The 20,237-nt window shown below is 40.3% G+C and overlaps 1 protein-coding gene across 3 annotated transcripts in view; it reads left to right on the top strand.

Annotated features, from left to right (window-relative positions):
* The window catches only part of MAP3K8 (mitogen-activated protein kinase kinase kinase 8), a 23,363-nt gene extending 3,126 nt beyond the window's left edge, over positions 1 to 20,237 (top strand). For 2 of the 3 annotated variants that reach the window (XM_080611751.1, XM_080611750.1), the window contains exons 2-9: positions 3,042 to 3,166; positions 4,085 to 4,445; positions 7,215 to 7,379; positions 8,863 to 9,124; positions 11,534 to 11,640; positions 16,381 to 16,533; positions 17,127 to 17,373; positions 18,855 to 20,237. In XM_080611751.1, coding sequence (XP_080467877.1) covers positions 4,110 to 4,445; positions 7,215 to 7,379; positions 8,863 to 9,124; positions 11,534 to 11,640; positions 16,381 to 16,533; positions 17,127 to 17,373; positions 18,855 to 18,988 — 1,404 coding nt within the window. In that variant the 5' untranslated portion in view covers positions 3,042 to 3,166; positions 4,085 to 4,109 and the 3' untranslated portion in view covers positions 18,989 to 20,237. Of the gene's footprint in view, positions 1 to 3,041; positions 3,167 to 4,084; positions 4,446 to 7,214; positions 7,380 to 8,862; positions 9,125 to 11,533; positions 11,641 to 16,380; positions 16,534 to 17,126; positions 17,374 to 18,854 lie in introns of those variants that run through there. The other variant, XM_080611749.1, reaches the window with a different exon arrangement.

Genomic DNA, 20,237 nt, shown 5'->3' with positions numbered 1-20,237 from the left:
AAAACTGCGATGATGTAGAAGTTGAAATTGTTGATAATTCTTGTTTCTTAATAGCAGAGCTGCTTCCCCCCCCCAACCCCCTTTTTTTTTTTCCTGGAGGGATTGTGGTTCTTGACGTCTGTCGGTAGCTTTCAGTAAAAGCGAATAGTGGCTTGTTTTCATCACTGATGGACAATTATTTGCCATTCCATTTATTGGAAATTATTTCCTAAAAGCAGCACAAGAAATCTTTATTATAGGTGTAGGATCATATTAAGCCAGTCGGTGCAGGTTTTGATTAGTTGGGTTTGTGTTTTCTGGTGCTTTGGTGTTTTAGCTTTTTGGGTTTGGTTTTTTTGGGGGGGGGGGGCAAAGGATGGGGAGAGTGTTTTTTTGGTGTGTGTGTGTGTTTGGTTGGTTTTACTGTAGGTTTTGTTTGAGTTTTTTTGCCTTGTTGATTCTTGACACACAAAAATCCCCCAGGGTCTCAGAAGGCTGGTATGCAGTTACTGTTCATTTGATATGGTGGATGTAAGGATGCTGTCAAGCAGCACATTTCTCAGAAGAAAAAAAAAAAAAAACAAAAAAAAAACAAGAAAGAAAAAAAGGGTTTAAGGAAAAGCTACTTGTGATAAATAGAGAAGTAAACCTTTGGCTTGCAAATTACTCATGTGGCAATGTTGAAATAATGGCAGAACTGGAGCAAGAGTCTTGTGCTTTAGAAGCTGACTCAAGTGCTTACATTTAGTTTTATTTTTCCACTGTAGGTAAGAACAGTTTTTTAACTGAGAACCTAAGTAAGCATACTTAGTGATATAATTTCTGTATGTACCTTTATTGTATTGAGTAATTTAGAATATTACTTGGGTCCTCAATACAGGTTCTAGTACAGGATTTTAGGGATAAAAATGAAGGATGGCCCTGTTAGCAAATGGACACCTTTTTTTGCTGGTGGTGAAAATATAATGCATAAATTGCTGCATAATTTAAAAAATCAGCTTTGCAAAGTCTGGTCACTGCTCTCGTGTCAACATTTAGTGTTTAAAATTTGCTAGATACAGGGAAAATGGAATCATAGAATCCATTTATAGTTGGAGAAGATCCTTAAGATCATAGAGTCCAACCGTTAGCCTAACACTGCCGAGTCTACCACTAAACTGTGCCACATGTACACATCTTGGTGACTCAACCACTTCACTGGACAGCCTGTTCCAGTGCTTGACAAGTCTCTCGGTGAAGAAATTTTTCCTAATATCCAATCTAAAGTTCCTCTCCTGCAACTTGAGGCCATTTTCTCCTGCCCTGTGTTACTTGAGAGAAGAGGCTGACACCCACCTTGCTACAATCTCCTTTCAGGTAGCTGAAGATGTGAATGAAGGTTCTGCAGCTTTTCTCAAGCACTAAAAGCACAGAACTAAGAATGCACGGGTTGTAATAATTTTTTCTTGTTATTCAGAGCTTTCAGGGTAATAGTGACACTGTCAAGAGTATTGTTAGTATTGTGATGTAGTTTTGGAACACTTTGAGGAACAGAGAAGAGCTGGCATTTACAGAAAGTTGCATTTGGTTTAAACTGTACAGATGCCTCATGCATGAAAATTATCAGAGAGTGAATTAGTTTAATTGTGATACATACTTGTCTTTATTCACAAAAGACCCAAGCCTCTAGAGGGTCGTGTTTTTCTCTAGAAAGTCCCTCAGAACTAGTTTCTAACCTTACCTGACTTTACACTTGCAGTCTCTTGGTTCCTTTTATGACTGTACTGCTTCTTTTCTCTCCACCCCCAATAATTCAGCACCTTAAAAAAAAAAAAAGGGGGGGGGGGGGCAATGAATAAAAGTACTGCTGTGGGGAAACCCAGAAATCTCTCCGAAATGCTTTGTCAACAGCTTTTAGACTGGGTATAGAGCAGGAAGGTTGGATGCTAGAGGTTAGAAAACACCCTTAGTATCTATTTCCTCTTGTGTAGGTTGGAAAAACCTGACCTCTCTCAGCATCCCAGATATAAAATCTGGGTCTCCCCGCTTGAGTAGTGCTAGTGACCACAAGGTTTCCCACCGGGCTGCCATCAGGTTGACATGAGGCTTGGGTGAGCTGGTGTAGAGTGCTGATGAAAGTTGCTGTGTCTCTCTTGGGGGGACAGGGAGAGGCACAGTGCTGCTCTGCCACTGTCACCCTGGGGGTTTGAAAAGGAGCGTGTTGCATCACAGGCACTCCACTTGCCTTTTCCTGTGCTGCATGTGCTGAGCTGCCCTGTCCTGCCTTTCGAACTCGCAGCACATGGTCTGAGTTTCTTTTCCAAGTCCAACGCGTCATTTTACTTGGTTTTCTTCAACGTTAGAGCTGACGTAAATACTCTAACCTATGAGAAATACGTGCCACAAAGCTTCCACATCCTTGTGGGGAGGGTTAGAAAGATAATAATCATAACCAGAAACTGTTCCTGGGTAACCGGCATTGCTTCATGGCCCCAGGGGACTGAGTCTGCTGTTTGTCCTTGAGATAAACAGACTATGATTGCTGCTTTTCTTTTCTGTTTTCTTTTTGGTTTTGGGTTTGTTTCTTGTTTGGGGTTTTTTTTTGGTTTTGTTTTTGTTTTTTGTTGGTTGGGGGTTTTTTGCCTTTTTTTTTTTTTTTTTTTTAATTAGCTTTTTGTATGGTTGTTATCTTTCACCCAAATGAGATGATTGCAGTGGATTATGAAAAAGGGAAGTGAGAGCTCTCTAAATAGGGCATGCTCTGCTTGGCTCTGCTAGAGGAAGAAGAGATCCTTCTCTTCTTTACTGTTAGCAAGCATGAGGCAGGGAGACTAAAACTCAGGACCTAACCATGGAAAAATTATTTTTTACTACTACTTGGAAATCTGGATGATGATACAGTAGCTTCATTCTTTTTTGAGGTGTCATCTTTTTCTGCAGAAAAATCCCCTGTTATCTCAGCCTTGTGATTACTAGTTTTTCTTTCCATGAAGCCTGTGAAGCAAATGATCATATGAGTATAAACCAGTCCTTCTGCTTGAACTAGTATGCCATGGCTTTATTTGTTTTGCTTTTTTTAATAGACTGCTACAGAACGCTGTGAAATTGTCATCAGTGGTAAATACAGGTTCAAGAAACATGAAGACTTTAGGGATTATATTGAGGCGGTTTTGATGGTTTTGTGTGATGTAACCAGGATAAATACAAGGTAAGTGCTCTAGACATTTACGTGTTGAAAACTATTTGTGTAAGTATTTTAATTACTGACCATGCATATGTTTTTAACTTGAATAAAGTAACTCTCTCTGACTTAAAGTAGGAACCTGGGATGGGAAGGGATTTTTTGGGATGTTGAACCCAGTTTCTTGTAATGAAAATCAACTTCAGCAAAATGGTCAAGATTTATCTTAAGAAGTTATTTTTAGGACTATTGAGGCTGAGGACAAACTGCTAAAAACTGTTTCAAAAGGTTGTTGCTGTTATAACTCAATTTCTGACTTTCCTCTGAAACTGGTGAAAGTTTCAGTTCCAGTCTAGTTCTAGATCAGTTTTTGTAAAAAAGATGGATTGCATATGTCAGTTGGTGATTTACTTGTGCTTTAAGCAATGATATTAACAGCTGCTTGTTACTAGCGGAGTGGTCTCGCTCCATGACCTTCTCCCCATTCTGGACAAATTACATAAATTGCTCATAAAAACTTGGGGATAAACTAATTGAGTATGTTTGTGTCCCTCTCTGTCATTCATTTCCAAATAATGAATTCATTCATTTGTATTGGGGATGCTACTTCATTTTTGCATATCCAGCAAAATATAACCAGTTTGTGCTTCTTTACTGTCCAGGTCCTCTAACAAAAACTTTATCAACATAAATTCCAAGAATGAATGACAGGATAGGTTCACTAATAAATTCTAAATAAGATTTCACTAGCAAAGACTTTTTTTCTCCATTTTCTCTTCATGCAGGCTACTAATTATGGGGGTTTTTTTCATAATAATTTTAAACGTAACTGTATAATGCTGAGTTATCACCTATCACCCTGATCACTTCTTTGCACTCTTAACTTTGCTAAAACAAATTTAGGTGAAAAGTGTTTTCAGGTTTGTTTCTTCTTTTTTTTTTCAGGAGTGGTTTTGCAAAGTGAACAGTAATGGAGTATATGAGCACGGGTAGTGATAGCAAAGAGGAGATTGACTTGTTGCTAACTAATTTAAATATGTCTGAGGTGATAGACATCATGGAAAACCTTTATCCAGGTGGAGACCTTGCAGTCTATGAAGACAGCTTAATTGCAATGTGTGAAGAAGCAAATCAGAACGAAGAAAGTGCGGAATCTTTACTGTTTTGTGAAAGGGAGGTTTCTTTGATGTCCTCTGTCAAATATGGGACTGTGGAAGACCTGCTTGCTTTTGCAAATCAGGTGTCTAACACTGCAAAACAATTTAAAGGATGCAGACAGCAAGAATCTGGAATCCTCTTGAATATGGTATGTCTCTTTTCTTTTTTACTTGAAAATTAGTAGACCTTAGAAGTTTTTAATGAATCTAAACAAAGTTCATCTTCAGTCCTGGGAGTAACAATCAGGCTGTGGTTCTGTGGGCAGCCCTGGGACTGGAGGGGTTCTCTGAGGACATCAAGTCTAGCCCCTGCAATCTCAGGCAGCTATGGAGAAAGGTCTGTTGCTCAGCAAGTGCCACTCTATGTTGCCTCTTTGTATCCCTAGAGATTAGAAAACATTTCCCAACATGCAGTAAAAAAGCAAAAGCCACAACTATGATGGCTTGCAGGTTTGGGAGATGGTAAGGATTTTCCAATGCCTTATGCAGTAAAAAGAGTTGACTATGCAAAACTTCCAAATAAGGGTCTAGGATCTATTTTGGTATACTTACTGAGTTCATTCTAGCTGCACAAAATGTAAAATATAATACAGTAAGGAGAAAAAGCATATAGTATCAGCTGTGACTTTCCGAATTACAATATTGCATAATATCACACACTGCTAAATTATGAGTGCATTAGTTTGAGAGATGTTAATTTTCCCCCTAAAATGATTTGTGTTCTACAAGCATCTGTAGACATTCGCATCATTGGACTTCTATTTAGAAACAGTTGCGCTGGAAATAATCAGTTATGAAATGGAAGTTTATTCATATATGCTTCTTCTGCTGCTTTATTTTCCTAAGATATTCTGCATCTATAATCTTGCATGTAATATGTTTTATATGTGAACATTGGTTACTTGAGGCATACTAGTTACTTGGGTGTGAAGTAGCACAGGGTATTGCTTTATCCCTCTTTGAAGGGAGCATTGCAGTATTACAAAACCCTCACTTTTAAACTCTGTAACATTGAAATGACACTTAGTAATATTAAATGTTTCCTATACATAGGATAGACACTGTTCTACATACTCATGGTTGTTTTTCTTGCATGTTGTTTCTACATGCAATTGGTATGAACCAAGTACAATTAGGTGCATGTGATCCCATTAAGCAACTGAGGATTGGAGGCAGGGCATTTACCTGTACATGCTTTCCAGCAGGTGCATCTACATTGTAAATATCTACAGCATTTTAGTTAGGATCAGGAGTGTTTCTGATTGCCTGGTGACCCCCACTGACCCCTGGCCCGTGTCACAAAGTCTTGGAGCGCACAAGCTGGATTTCTTTCAGTTAAAACTAAACTGGTGGATACACTACAGCAACAGATGAGCACTCAATCCGTGAGACCAGGCTAGGAGCTAGTCCTAAAAGCCTCCTGGAAATGTGAATGGTGTGCTGGTTGCTGCTTTCTTGTTCTGCGAATGCAATCCACTCCATATGTGTTACTTTCCAGGATAGGTGTAATCCATGTGGATTAGCTAGTCTCAACTCCTTGAAATGCATAAGCAAGCAGGTGAGATGAATGGATTGCTAGCGTCTTTACCTTGGTTCTGATAAGTAGAGGGGAGGCTCGTTCTGTATATCCTAAGCAAAATACTTTTTCTTAAATATACCCCTCCCCCCCTCAAAAGTTAAGAACTTACCCTCCACAAAATTAAGAACTTCAAAGAATTAACTCAGTTCATGTAGATACTAGTCACAAATGACAGTTTTAGTAGTCAAAAAGATACTTTCCCAACTGAAAATCATGAAGATTAAATTGTGTTAAAGCACAGAAAGATTGTGTTACATCTTAAAAAGAAATCTAAACCAAATAATCTACTAATATGCTGTTATCTTAAAAAGAGTAGTTGAAGAGCCGAGTATGTGAGGCCATGTGACGGACGTTAAGTGATAAATATCTTTGATGTGCTTCTACATGTCTTCAAGAATCTTGATAAAGTAGCAGTAAACAGGTTAATCATATTCCCAGACACTGACAATACTCTATATCCCTAAATTAATTAGAAGCATTTTCATAGGAAACATTACAAGTTCTTTACCTTAGAGAATATTAAGAGATTGAAGAAATAACATCAAACATAAGGCAGTACTCACATGGCTGTAGTTAGGGAGTTTGGTCTCTCTGTCATGTGCAGGGGGAGGGAGCTGTTTCAGAGGAAGATTTAGAGCAAGATACTGGCTTAGATGCTGTGAATTGCTCCTGGACCAGCCCTCCTTCCCTTGTTGACAGTTCAGAGAACCAAAGCTCCCAATATTACACACCAAAAGCAGACAGTGTGACTCATGCTCCTTTTTTTTCAACAAGAGTGTAAAACTAGGAGAAGGTGGTTGATAAAACTCTGGCAGACTTCTTTACTTTACAGACTTCTTCTACTAAACAGCAGAAACTCTGATATAAGATGGAAAATTAAAATGTGTTCCCCTAGCAGTACATGTGATATTAGGAAATGCTGAAACTCTTGCTCACATTGTATAAGATAGCCTGTGAGTAATAGGTATGTGGCATAACAAATTAACAGATTACAGGAAGGGCAAACATGTGCAGGTAAATCTAATAACAAGAGGTGGGTAATTTCATTAACCCAGCAGCTGTTGTTGTTGTTTCAAGACAATTAATTGCAACTTACACTTTGTAAGTTAGTCACTGGAGAGAAACATGGATGCTTGGGCTGTGAATGAATGCCACACCTCACATGCTGTTCCCATTTGGTGTTTCTAAATAAAGACAGCTGAACAGATCACATGCATCATGCACATATATGTGATATATTATTTTCTTTTCCACTACATGTATAAAATTAATTAGGCTTGAAGTAGTTTTAATTTCATTGTGGTTTTTTTTTGTTGTTGTTTTTAATTTAACTCCACAGATCACACCCAAGAACGGGCGCTACCAAATTGACTCAGATGTGCTCCTGTTTCCGTGGAAGCTAACTTACAGGAACATTGGCTCTGATTTTATTCCTCGGGGAGCTTTCGGGAAGGTGTACTTAGCCCAAGATAGAGAAACCAAGAAACGAATGGCATGCAAACTGGTATGTTAGTTCAGTAGTTTTATCTCTGAGCAAATATTGTATGACATAGTACATACACTATATTTTCAAGCATGTCTGCATCAAATTCCACTGTTAGGCTGATAATCAACTTGGTTTTGTTCCCCTGCACAAGGTAGGAAAAATTAATGTTTTAATTTTCTGGCTCTGAGGCTGCAAAAGTTTCTGCATTTTGAAAGTTTCTGGAAGTATGTGTAACTGCCACATGGGCTGCAGTGTGGGGGTAGAAGAATTTCTACTAGTCCAGCTGTACTCACAGTGGTAAAATACCAGCATGAGATCACGTCTGTGCTGAAGATGATAGCAAAACCCTGTGGCTGCAGAAAGTTTTAGGATCTTGTACTTTAACTGAGGTCCTTAGGCTTAAGTTTCCTTTACTCCAGTGCCATTAATGTCTCTGAGAGCTCAGCTTACATGCAGTTCTTATTGTGTTTTGGACACTGGCTGAGCTTAAGGTTGAAAGATGTCTCAAGAAAACTGCTGAGCATCCCCCAGTTTTTAAGCAAGCCAGTGTTTTCTTTCAGCTTTACCTTTGAACATATTCTGAATTGAGCAGTAAATATTTAGGGCCCATACAAGCTCATCTGGGATGTTGCTCTGTATCCCCCAGCATGTGCATAAACACTTGTATTACTTTTGTGTGTGAAAGAGTTGGGGAGGCAGTTGTATGTCCTTCCCTTGCAGCCAATGCATTCACATGGGGACAGATTTAGTTTGCTGCTCCTGCATAACCAACTGCAGAATTAAAGCACCCTAATGTTCCTGAATATACAAAGAATATTTCTCATTGCAATAAAAATATTAGCGTTCTATTTGGTTCACAGCCACAAGTTTGAGGGAAAGAATAAAAAGAGTGGTAGCAGCCTTTCTGCATGTAAGTAAACATGGCTTTTATTGTCTTAGCAATCTGCTGTTGGTACTTTTTAAAGAAATATTGTGCTGCTGGGTGCTTGCTATCAAGCAGGTTTCATAAAGCCATAAATCAGTGCTGATAAGGATTGAATCGAGGTCAGGAAGATCCTGAGCATGGTTAGTCTGTAGACTGTGCCGGGTGCTGCAAGCACTGACTCACGTGTCATGTATATAGCTCTGGTAAAGCAGATGAGGCTGCACAAAGCTAATGGAAAAAGCAGAGGGATTTTTTATGTCCTTCACCAGGAAGTTTGCATAGAGCTTTTACATAACCACCAGATTTTGACGGGAATAACTCTTGCTACATTGCTTTTTCTGGAAGATTGCATTTTTTATTTGGGCGTGATTCCAAAAACTCTCTCAACTTTAAACAGGATGTATCTCAAGTGGAAAGGAAGAACAAGTCACAGGATCAAAATAAAGCTCTGTATTTTAGCAAGTGGATGCAAGTGCTTTGCTTCCTTTTTCCATTTTAATCTCTAGGATAACTAGTGTTAGTATGGATAACTTGCTTATTGAGCTGGTTTTGTCTGGCTTTGTTTCAATGTCCTAGGTCCCAGTGGAACAGTTCAAACCCTCGGATGTTGAAATACAGGCATGTTTCCGTCATGAAAACATTGCTGAATTATACGGTGCTATTTTGTGGGATGAGACGATCCATCTCTTTATGGAAGCTGGAGAGGGAGGATCTGTCATGGAAAAGCTGGAGAGTTGTGGTCCTATGAGAGAATTTGAAATCATTTGGGTGACAAAGCATATTCTGAAAGGACTTGACTTTCTCCACTCCAAGAGGATTATCCACCATGATATCAAACGTATGTGGGTTCTTTGGGGTGCTTGCCGGTCCAGGCTGGGCTCAGGTTGTGGTGGAGAACCTGGGACTGAGCTGGAGCACATATCTTTGTGACTCTGGGAGGATTCTGGACATAATTGTTATTTACACTATTTATTAATTCAGTTCAGGGGAGAGGATGGCTCGAAAGTAATAGTTCCTTTGCCTTTCTTTTCTGAAACTCAATTTGAAATAAAAACCTAATGAAAATGAACAAAATTATTAACCTGTATTAAGCCAGAAGTTTCCCTCTTTCCATGTAAATTCATCCTGACTGTTTCCGTGCACGCTTTTCACTTGCACAATTTTTTAGGTTTTATGTTTCTGCATGGCTTTTCTTCAGTTTGAGACAGTTTGGAGCTAAATACATAATTTGTACTGTCATTGTCTTTCAACAATTGCTGCAAATTTTAGTACATTTACTTTTAAAAAGCTCTGGGTATTATCAATTGGTATTGATACTAAACCTAAATTAAATACATTAATTGCTTTAAAATTTTAATGCATTATATTTAATATTACGTACTTTTTCTCCCCGCTCCACCTCCTCCTGCACACAGATAAATTCTGCCTTTTTAGTAACAGTGCTTCTAATGAAGACTTATCTCTTCTGGGTTAATTTTTGCTAAACTTGAGAGTTTAAAATAGAAATACTCAGTCTGAACTGTTACAATAAATGGTTGTCGGAACATGATTATCAGGAATTGCTAATTTTTTGGCTCTGTTTTGTGGGGGGGTTTTCTATTAATGTAGGTCAGTTTCTGACAACTATAAAACTGCTTAATTTTTCCATCAGTTGTGCTTTCTTGCTTGTAGTAAGAGTCTTTTTTATGGGTGTATTGTAATTGGCAGTAACAATGACATTAATTAAAAGGTTTTAAAAACAAACCAGCGAAAATCCAACCCACTACATCTAAATAGTGTAGAGGAGAACCAGCCTGTTGTTGAACATGGTGGATGTGTGTTCCACTTTCTTCCCAGCCTTTTTCTTCTTTACTATCTGGTGAGATGTCCTCTGCTCAAGGGTTTTCCCTCAACAGGCAAAATCAATAGGAAAGGCTGTTTCACAAACATCTCTTATCTATTCCTTACTGCATCAGCTGCTGCTATGGAGTCTCTATCCTGCTGATGCAGGAGGAGGTAGGGATTTTACTGAGAGAAAGACTGCCCTGAGCCAGGAAGGGGAGGATAACTTTCTGTTGGCTCTTAGCGGCAGTTCAGTGCTGACACTTATTTTAACCCTTGGTTGGAAAACAGTTAAATCATGAGGGTGTATGGTGGGGAGAACTTCAGTCCGAAACCAGCCAAACTTGGGCTGGGAACAGTCCCAAACAGGCAGCAGAGTTTGCTGTGCTGTGGCAGTGTGGCCCTCTATCTTGTCCTTTATGTGGTGTTTAAAATCCTTGTCTTCAAAGGTATCCCTAAAATTACATATTTATTTATGTAATTTTGTAGCACTGGTAAGGAGGCAGCTACATGAAGGATTGATTCAGGTACTGCTGAAATCAAGCCTGCATCTTTCCACTGGATGGTTGTGGTGGGTGCTTTCAAGGTGGAAAACAATCCATAGCTTCTTCTGGGAGAAAATGTGTTTCTGTTGTGTAACCTGGGGACTTCACTTGTCCACTTCTGAAACAGCAAACAAGAATTTCTCAAGGCTTATGCAGAGTACTACCTTCACAAATATTTGATCAGAAATACAACTTCAAAGAAGGCCTCTGAGTACAAAGCTGTGCCTTAGGCAGAGTTTTATGAAGGACAGTGAATTAAGCACCTAGATGCTGCAGCAATTCAGTGGGAGTTTGGAACTGTCCATCTTGTTTTACTCTTGCAGCCATAGTTTGTCCTCTGTCATCACACTGAGCTGCTCTCGCTGACTGCACTGCAGTAGACTGGTGTGGCTGCTGTAGAGGGGCCTTTGTTACTCTCTACTTCTGTCTTCATTTAAATTGTTAGTGTAGAGAAACGTCTTGGTGATCAACAGTTATGTTGTTTATAGCCAGAGCTGCACAGCATGCTCTCTACCTTGAAGAACATTAAACATCTTCAGAGCAAGTCTTGTGCTGAGGGGCCTACCTGTCTTCCACCTTTGTTCTTACCTTAGCCATTTACTCTTTCTCTCTCTCTTTTTAATAGCTAGGAAAATGACCAAACATTGATTATGCTTTTACATAAACCAGTCCAGTTTGATTTATTTAAGATACAATTTAAAATTGGACCCAATCACTAACAGACTGGTTTTAGCTAGAAGAAGAACTGTCGGTTATAGAGATAGGTTGTGCTAATCTCCCTTTTTTCAGGGCAACATCCAAGTGAAACAGGCATATTGTAAAGTAAATGTGGAATGTGCTAGAAACTTAAATATTGACTTTTTTTTTTAATTTTCTTTTAGCAAGCAACATTGTCTTTATGTCAACGAAGGCTGTTTTGGTGGATTTTGGCCTAAGTGTTCAAATGACTGAAGACATTTACTATCCCAAAGACCTCAGAGGAACAGAGGTAAGAAGCTGGAGGAACAAAAGCCCTTCTGCTCTATTACTCCCATGGTTGTGATGCTTAGGCTCAAATTTGGAGCTTGAGGGTAGAAGCTTAGGCAAAAGAGTCTTATAATAAACTTACAAAAGTTACAAACAAACACTAGTATAATCTGAATTATATTTTTATTTTTCGACTTGCTGAATGGAGAATCAGGTGTTACACTTTAAAAGCCATGTCACCTTCGCTGCAGTCCCATTCGTCAGCGATTATTAAATCAAGTCAAATTGAGATTGGGGTTCACTTGAAGTCAAAGGAACAGTACCCTGAGGAGAGTTGCTTGTAGTGGATCAGCTGCTGGTCAGAGACACTTCAGACAGGAATTTATTCTTTCCTCTAGCAAAGATTTCTTTGGAGATACCAGCTATGGAGTGGGGTGACCTGCTCAACACAGTATTATGACTCCTCCTTTGAAACCACAGAAACTACAGACCTCTGGATTTCATCCCTTAGCATTTCTAAGCTCCACTCCCTATCTAAACGTAACCCTCTTGTCCTTCAGAGGTTATGTATGGCACAGCTGATGATTATCGTATAATGGTATATCGTATATGGTAAACTTGTTTAGGCATTACATTGATGGAGGTGGGGCAACTTTAAATGTTTTTAATGACTTTGACGCTGAACGCACACAGAGGTCCCTCATGCTGCTTGTGCTGCACTCATGTCAAGGTGTTCCCAGGACTGGAGCTTTAAGCAAACAACCAAGCAGCAACAATTAGCTTGGATAGCTGCTGCAGATGTGGCTTTGCATGCTCTTCCTTGCCTGAAGAGTTTGTTTACATGAAACACTTAAGGTGAAATGTTGGTGCTTACCACTCAGATAGTGTTCCACAGCATAGGCATGTGTTTAGAGAGGATACTTGTATAACTGATGAAGCACATTTCACTCCTTGGAAGGGTGGGATAAACCAAGATTTCACAAAATGTCAGACTTGTTTGTTTATTTTTTTCAATATATTTGGGAAAATACTTGAACATTTGTTTTCACTGTTTTTCTGTCCAGGCTTAAAATGCTTACTGAACTGGAGGCAACATGCTTTCAGGCATTTAATGTATGTGCTTCATGGGGTTTTATTTTGGTTTGGGTGGGGTTTTTTGTTTAGGGGGGTTTTGTGTGCTGTTAAGAATAGAGAAATGGTGGGAATGAGTTGGAAGCCCTGGTAGGGTATTTCCCAAGGATGGAGATGTATATAAACAGGAAATTTCCAGGTTTGTGGGGTGGGCTGGTGATGATCCACTCCTGCCTGTTGGAGGACAGACCACAGTATCACAGTATCACAGTATGTTAGAGATTGGAAGGGACCTCAAAAGATCATCTAGTCCAATCCCCCTGCCAGAGCAGGAACACCTAGATGAGGTTACACAGGAATGTGTCCAGGCGGGTTTTGAATGTCTCCAGAGAAGGAGACTCCACAACCTCCCTGGGCAGCCTGTTCCAGTGTTCTGTCACCCTCACTGAGAAGAAGTTTCTTCTCAAGTTTAAGTGGAACCTCTTGTGTTCCAGTTTATACCCATTACCCCTTGTCTTATCATTGTTAGCCATTGAGAAGAGCCTGGCTCCATCCTCGTGACACTCCCCCTTTATATATTTATATACACTAATAAGGTCCCCCCGCAGTCTCCTCTTCTCCAAACTATAGAGACCCAGCTCCCTCAGCCTTTCCTCATAAGGGAGATGCTCCACTCCCTTAATCATCTTTGTCGCCCTGCGCTGGACTCTCTCCAGCAGTTCCCTGTCCTTCTTGAACTGAGGGGCCCAGAACTGGACACAATATTCCAGATGCGGTCTCAATGCTTGGTCTCTGACCAAGTTCACGTTGGTAAGAACAACTGTGAAAAACACTTAGTTCTTCGTTTAGTAGGAAGAAAATTATTCTGTATTGTTGAGCACATGCAGTCATGTCCTCAGAAAGCAGATAATCCTCACAAGTGGTGCTTGGTGTTTGCTGTCTCAGGGGAGAGGTATCCAGTCCTCAGAACCAGCAGTCCTGCCATCTGCTGCAGCATCACAGGCCAGAGTAAGGTTTCAGAGAGAGTGATGGGAAAGGAGTATTTCAGATACCGAAGACTCACAGGAACATGACGAATGCTAATCTAAAGGTTTTCACAGTCTTCCTCCTAGGCATCTTCCTCTCCACAGTGCCTGTGTTTAGCTTAGTGGGGTGCCTAATCCAGTCACCTACAAATGCCCGCTTTGTAGTCTGGTAACACCGGCTTGCTTTGATTTTTTTTCAAAGTAAGATCTTGACTCTCCAAAGTCTTCTTTCACCCTCTAGTATGCAGCCTTAAGAAGTGTTGCAGTTGTCCAAGAGTGCTGTGCCTGCATGTAGTTGTGCAACCCCTTGCTAGGGCTCCATTACTGCCATGCAGCATCATGCCCATGAACTGGCTGGTTTCTCTTAGGTCTGGTATTGGCTGGGACTTGTGTCCACAAAGGAAGTGGCAGTCGGAGTTATCTTTCTCCTGTGCATATTTTCCTCTGGGGGTTTAGGATTTTTATTTGCTTCTATATAGCATGGAAAGTCTGAATGTAGTGAATCTTCTTTGTGTTTATGAAAATGAATTGTTAAAATTCTGGACAGAATGACTGAAAGATACTTTGGTTGGCATAGCGTGACAAACCTGGGTTTTATGAACATTGTGTGTACAAGGCATGCAGCACGATGTACCATGGTTGTGATGAAATTGCTCTGCAGGAAATAGTTTTTCTAGGCATTTGCTACACTTTCTGCTATGCTTCTGTTTCTTTGTTAAAATATAACATAAGCTTATGCTAAAACAAAAGCTCCAGTTACAACTATTTGAGGGGACAAAAAGGTTGTCTGCTAAGCTTTGTTGAATGTGGAAGGTGTGGTTCATTTGCAGGAATGCTAAACTAGCTTGAAGAGAAGGACTGGTTTTTAGCTGGGTTGTGTCTCTGGTCTGACTGGCAAACAAGTGCCAGCCCAGCAGTAGGAAGGAGTTAGAATGGGGAGGTATCCAGGGCTTGGGCTGCCTACCTTGGTTGACAACAGTCTTAGGCCAGCTTAAATCAGTCTGAAATCACAGGACATCTTATTTTTGCTTTTTGTCCCTGTGCAGTCAAGGTGCATCTTGACCATTTTCACACTGACTGTAACTGCAGACAGGTTCTTGTTTCAGCATCCTTTTTTCCTCAAGAAGGCAGCTGCTTTTTGTTTATATAGATTTCACTCAAGTTGCACTTTATTTGCTAATGACTCTATAAGAATAGAAATTCTGTTATTTGCTCCTTATGAGACTTAAAGGTGGCAAGTGCAGATACACTTATTCTGCCTTAGGCCTGAGGAAAGCAATGGATAGGAGTAAGTAGCAGCTGTAGGTCCCTGCTGAACCTTTGCACACGCTTTCAGTTGGAAGCTCTCTTTGCAGATAATGGTATCTGATTTACTGGGAAATATTCCTTGGAATTTGCATGAGCCCTACAGCCATTCTTTGTATGTTGTAATAAGTAGTCGAACCATGTGGTGGTGACTTAACTTCCTGCTCTTATGTCATTTAATGGCTTTTAATGTGATTCTTTGTGGCACGATGACTTGAACTAATTAAAAGTTCTGTTTGGCTCCTTTAGAGGGAAACTGGGTGAGAGAAAAGTAGAAACCAGAAGCAAATAGGGCGGCTTGCTAACCTAGTGTGTTGTGGGCTGTGCCCATGTTGTGTTGAAACCTACTTACTCCCTTGGTCGTGGCAGAGTGGCGTGGGCAGCTCCTGCCAGCTGAGGGGTGTGCCTTCTGAATCCTGCCTGTCTGGTTCTAATCCAGCTACACTCCAAGCTTCCTGGAGCTGGCGGCAGGAGCTTCCCGACAGATACTTCTACAGAGTCTTGACAAATCCTAACACTTCAGTGCAGTGTTTGGATGGAAACTGTATTTTGGTTTAGACAAGATCAGAATTTTTTATTTAAAAAAAAAAAAAAAGGATGGAAGAGGGATGCTTGCCTTAATAGCTGCTTTGGGGGTCACCAGGTGGAAAGGGTATACAGCAGGACTTAACAGACCTGGCTTTTAATTTTAATGTGTTACCTTAGACCTGGCTTGTTTCTCACCATCCCATTTCTTAGGATAATGCCCCAACATGCAGGTTATTGGCTAAGGGGTGGAGAAGAGAAGAATAAGAAAGAAAGGAAGGTATACATCCGTAAGTTCCGCTCAGACGTGCTGTGTAGTATCCAATGTAACAGGGATTTGGGAAGTGGACTCCTGTGCCCAGCTAGGTGGCTACCAGTGGGGGTCACCCTCTTTTTAGCCTAGTACATACCTATGTTGTTCAAGCAGAATGGCGCAATCCCAGCAGAGACCCACAAAACAAAACTGACAATTCAGGCACCTCCTTTTGCTGTGAAGGGATGAGGTTCCTGCTACTCCGCTGAATGAAGCAGAGCCATGGCTTGAATCTCAGTCTCTCACAGCTCAGCTAAGCCCTATAGCCACTGAGCTGTGGCCTGCCTGGGGAGGGCAAACCAGGGAGTTTGTCCAGGTACCAGACCAGAAAATCTCTGTGGTTGTGGTAATGTGCAGAGCAAAAAACTGTTATTCCTCAGGTGGTGCTTCATCTGTAGGCTGCAGGTACTAGTGGGATGCATCCCTTCAGAGGGGAGTTTCCCAGATCACAAAATGTCACGATTTGTCTTTGCTTGTTGTTTTACCCTATCAATTAATCTTTTGTTTTGACTGTTCTTCACAGATCTACATGAGCCCTGAAGTTATCCTTTGCAGAGGCCACACAACAAAAGCGGACATCTACAGCATGGGAGCTACCATTATTCATATGCAAACTGGCATCCCGCCCTGGGTGAACAGATATCCTCGTTCTGCATATCCATCCTACCTCTATATTGTAAGTGTCCTTAGTGAAGCTGTAGCTTGGTTTTTCAGTTGAAAGATTTTCTGTACTCTTGTTGGGAAAGCTCCAGTCATATAAAAACTATCAGAGAGATGATATCATCCTTTATTTTGCTTTGGGGGAGGGAGGGAAGAAATGGGTTTTGATCATTTAGGGGAAGACAGAGGCTGAGTTGGTTTGAATTACAATATACAGCCTTGGGTTTCCTGCAAGAAAAGGGTTAGTGCAAACCTTGATTGAAACAAGCCCACTGTGTTCTAGTTGCTTAGAAGGTGCAGATAAAAACTGACAGATTAGCTTCTCTGGTTCTTCCAGTGTGGTACAGAAACCTGGTGAATTTGCCTTATGTGGGATTTTAGGCTTGCTTGGAGTTGCTTTGAGTTTTTAGATTTATGATAAAATCTGATTTTGAAAAGGTGGATTTTGTGCAGCTCCATGTTCTGTTCTAATTGATCAGCACAGCTTAGGGAGGTGATGAGTAGTTGCAAGCAGGGGATTCCCAGGCTGCTCATGTGGTTATCTGTGACTTCCTCATTCATTGTTTTTGGAAGAACTGTTTCAGTGGTCTTCTTTTTTTTCCCCAACAGATACATAAGCAAGCCCCCCCCTTAGAGGACATTGCTGAAGACTGCAGCACTGCCATGAGGTTGATGCTAGAAGCAGCTCTAGAAAGGAATCCTAATCATAGGCTGTCTGCAGCAGACTTACTGAAACACAAAGCTTTACACCCACCCCCAGAAGAGCAGCCGCGGTGCCAGAGTCTGGACTCGGCATTGTTTGAACGGAAAAGACTACTTGCAAGGAAGGAGCTGCAGTTGCCAGAAAACATTACAGGTAATGATATTGGGCTTACTTAGCTTGTGCTTTGTAGATTTTACTTTGTGTCAAAACTTGATTTCAGTGAATGTTTAGAAACAAATGAAACTCCAAAAGCTTCTGGAAAGAGACCAGTAAAAATCCCAACCAGATGAGATCAGACCCAGACCTTATTAAGTGTTATGTAAAACGCCCATTGACTTCAACAGGGGAAGAACTTAGCCTGAATTCTGCAGCTCCGGAAGGGCTGGCTTATTAAAAAACCCTGGCAGTCATTCAGGGCACTTTGGGAATTGAAGGTTGTTGTGCCAAATTGCCTTAATGTGCCACAGTACTAGAGATGTTTTATTGATAATAGCGATTTGTTAACAACAAAAGGTCCAACAACCACCATCAGGACCAAATCCAACACTTTTTACCTCCTTACAGAAAAAGGCACACATAAAACCATAACTGTAATGTTGCTAAGTGTCAGTAGTACAAGCTCTTTGTTTTAAAAACCAAAAATGACTGTAGGCTAGAACACTGTTCGCCTTATGCTTTAGTAAGTGCTTTATGAAGGATGATACCTGAGTCAGTTAAGAAACTCAGTGTGTCCTTAGATAATATCAAGCCCAACGGATATTTAGTGCCAGTAACCTGCTAACAGACTTCAAAATGCTTTTCTTACTAAAAAATATGCTAGGAGGGTCCTGACAAAAGGCATTTAAAACTGACCCCAGACAAGTGGTTTATTTGATTGTGGTAAGTATTTGAAAAGATATTTATGTGAAGTTTTGGGTGCCATAATGCATAACTGTTGCAACAAATCCACTTAACATTTAAATCAGTCACAGTCTTTGCATCTAGAATGGCACTGCTTCTTCTGAATTTTGCCTTGTGGGTGCATAATCCTTTGACTGTCTGAGGCCATCTGAATTAATTCTTTTGAAGATGAAAGAATATTTGACCATTAAACTGGAACTTTAGTTTAGATGCCTGAGATTCCAGAACACTCATTATACAAGTATTTAGGGGAGTTCTGCTGTTGCAAACCAGGTCTGGTTTCTTCAGACCTTGATTTAAAAGAAAAAAAAAAATAATCTGAGACTGATGGTCCCATATTTGTTCTGTATCATCACACAGAAAGGATGTCATCTGTTTAGAGGAAAATTGCCCTGTAATGAAGGGGAATTCTCAGCTGGCAGAAAGTTAGCAGTTTTTTTCCTTCACCAAGCTCTTCTTTAGAACTGTGGATCAGAGGAGAAGGAAGCTCTGCATAGCTGTCCCAGCTGATGGAGTTGGTTTTTTAAATAGTTGAACACACTTGCTCTCTTCAGTAGCAAACTGCTTACCTTTCTTTGGCCTAGAGCTGCGGGTTGATTTGTTATCTTTTATTTTATATGAGGCTATGCTATGTTGTCCTTAAAATGAAGCTTTTTAAGCCAATGTAATGTCTACAGCCATGAAATTGAACTAATGTAGTTATATGTGCAATAATGGCATCCTTTCCTTTTTAGATTCCTCACTGTGTACCGGGAGCATGGAAGAGTCAGACCTGCTAAAGAGGCAAAGATCACTCTACATAGATCTTGGAGCTCTAGCTGGTTACTTCAATATTGTTAGGGGACCACCAGCGTTGGAATACGACTGACCCAGTAACATTTTATGTTGGCAGGTCAGAAATGGACCTCTACCTCTTAAAATTTGATTTTAAGACTTGATTTTCAAATTTGTACATAAAAATATTGCCATTGTAGGCTGTCAAATGTGAATAGTGTTTAATTGCACAGATTATTAAGCTAAACCCTTACGGGCTCTGATAAGCTGATCCCAAGCATTTATGCATCTGCTGGTTGACCAACAAGAAGATGGCAGAAAGAACACTGCTGGGAACATCTTCATCTGGGATATCTTCTTGTGCTGTGACTCACACTTTCGTAAAACTTACAATATATGCTTGCAAATACTGCCATGAAAAAATAGTAACAATTGAGCATGTGGGATGTAAGGTTCAGTCTCTCTGAGCTGTCCTTAGAGAACCTTCCAAAGGAAAAAAAAAGTCCATGATGTAACCAGTCAAAGAATGGTTCAGTCTTGTTCTGTCTTTGAGACTTGGCCAGTCTGTGGTCATGCTTAATGGAAATCAGGGCCTCCTTTATGCTGAACTAATTTCTATCAGCTATCTCTGGAGCCAAAGCATCACTTGGCTACTGATGTGTTTTAGCTTTGCATCTTCCCTGGGCTGTTGGAGCTAAGCAGGGTGCTGTCCTTCTCTCTGTGGGTGGAGGGAATTCTGTAGCGGTTAGTTTTGGGAATAGCACAGCAAGCTGGCGCTGGCAAAGCACAACAGTGACTCAATCCAATTTCTATGTTACAGGTACTGCAAGGATATCCTGGGTAGTTTTCAAAGGTAGATCAAATGTTATTCCCTATTGGTAACAGTGGGCAGGCTCCAGACTCTTGCTTTTTAATACTTTAAAATTGTACACATGTATAACTGCTGAGTGCTATGGTTTGGAAAGCATGTCACTAGTGACAGGCTGTGTTCATGTTCCTATGGAAATGGAATTATATTGTTCTTGCTGTGCCTCGTGCATTTGAAACATGATGTTTTGGATAATAGTAAAACTATGTAAACTGCATAGTTCTGTACATCCCATGGGATGAGAACGTAAACTTTTATAAAACTCTCTCTGATGCTTAGGATGACTCTTTATAAGCATTTGTGTTAAAATGGCATACTATGTATGTTGTACACTGAATCTTTTCTGAAGCACAGTCTCTTTTTCTTATGTCTATTATTTAATGCGGCTCCTTTCTAACACAAGATCTTAAAGAGATAATTTCTAGTTTGATACTGATATGGTCAAAGGAATAAATCTAGCTCAGTGCCTTGAGAA

The sequence above is a fragment of the Psittacula echo genome (genome assembly GCF_963264785.1).
Source record: "Psittacula echo genome assembly, chromosome: 2".
Lineage (NCBI taxonomy): Eukaryota > Metazoa > Chordata > Aves > Psittaciformes > Psittacidae > Psittacula > Psittacula echo.
Note: the sequence above shows the minus strand (reverse complement) of the source record. Positions and strands in the feature narration are given on the sequence as shown.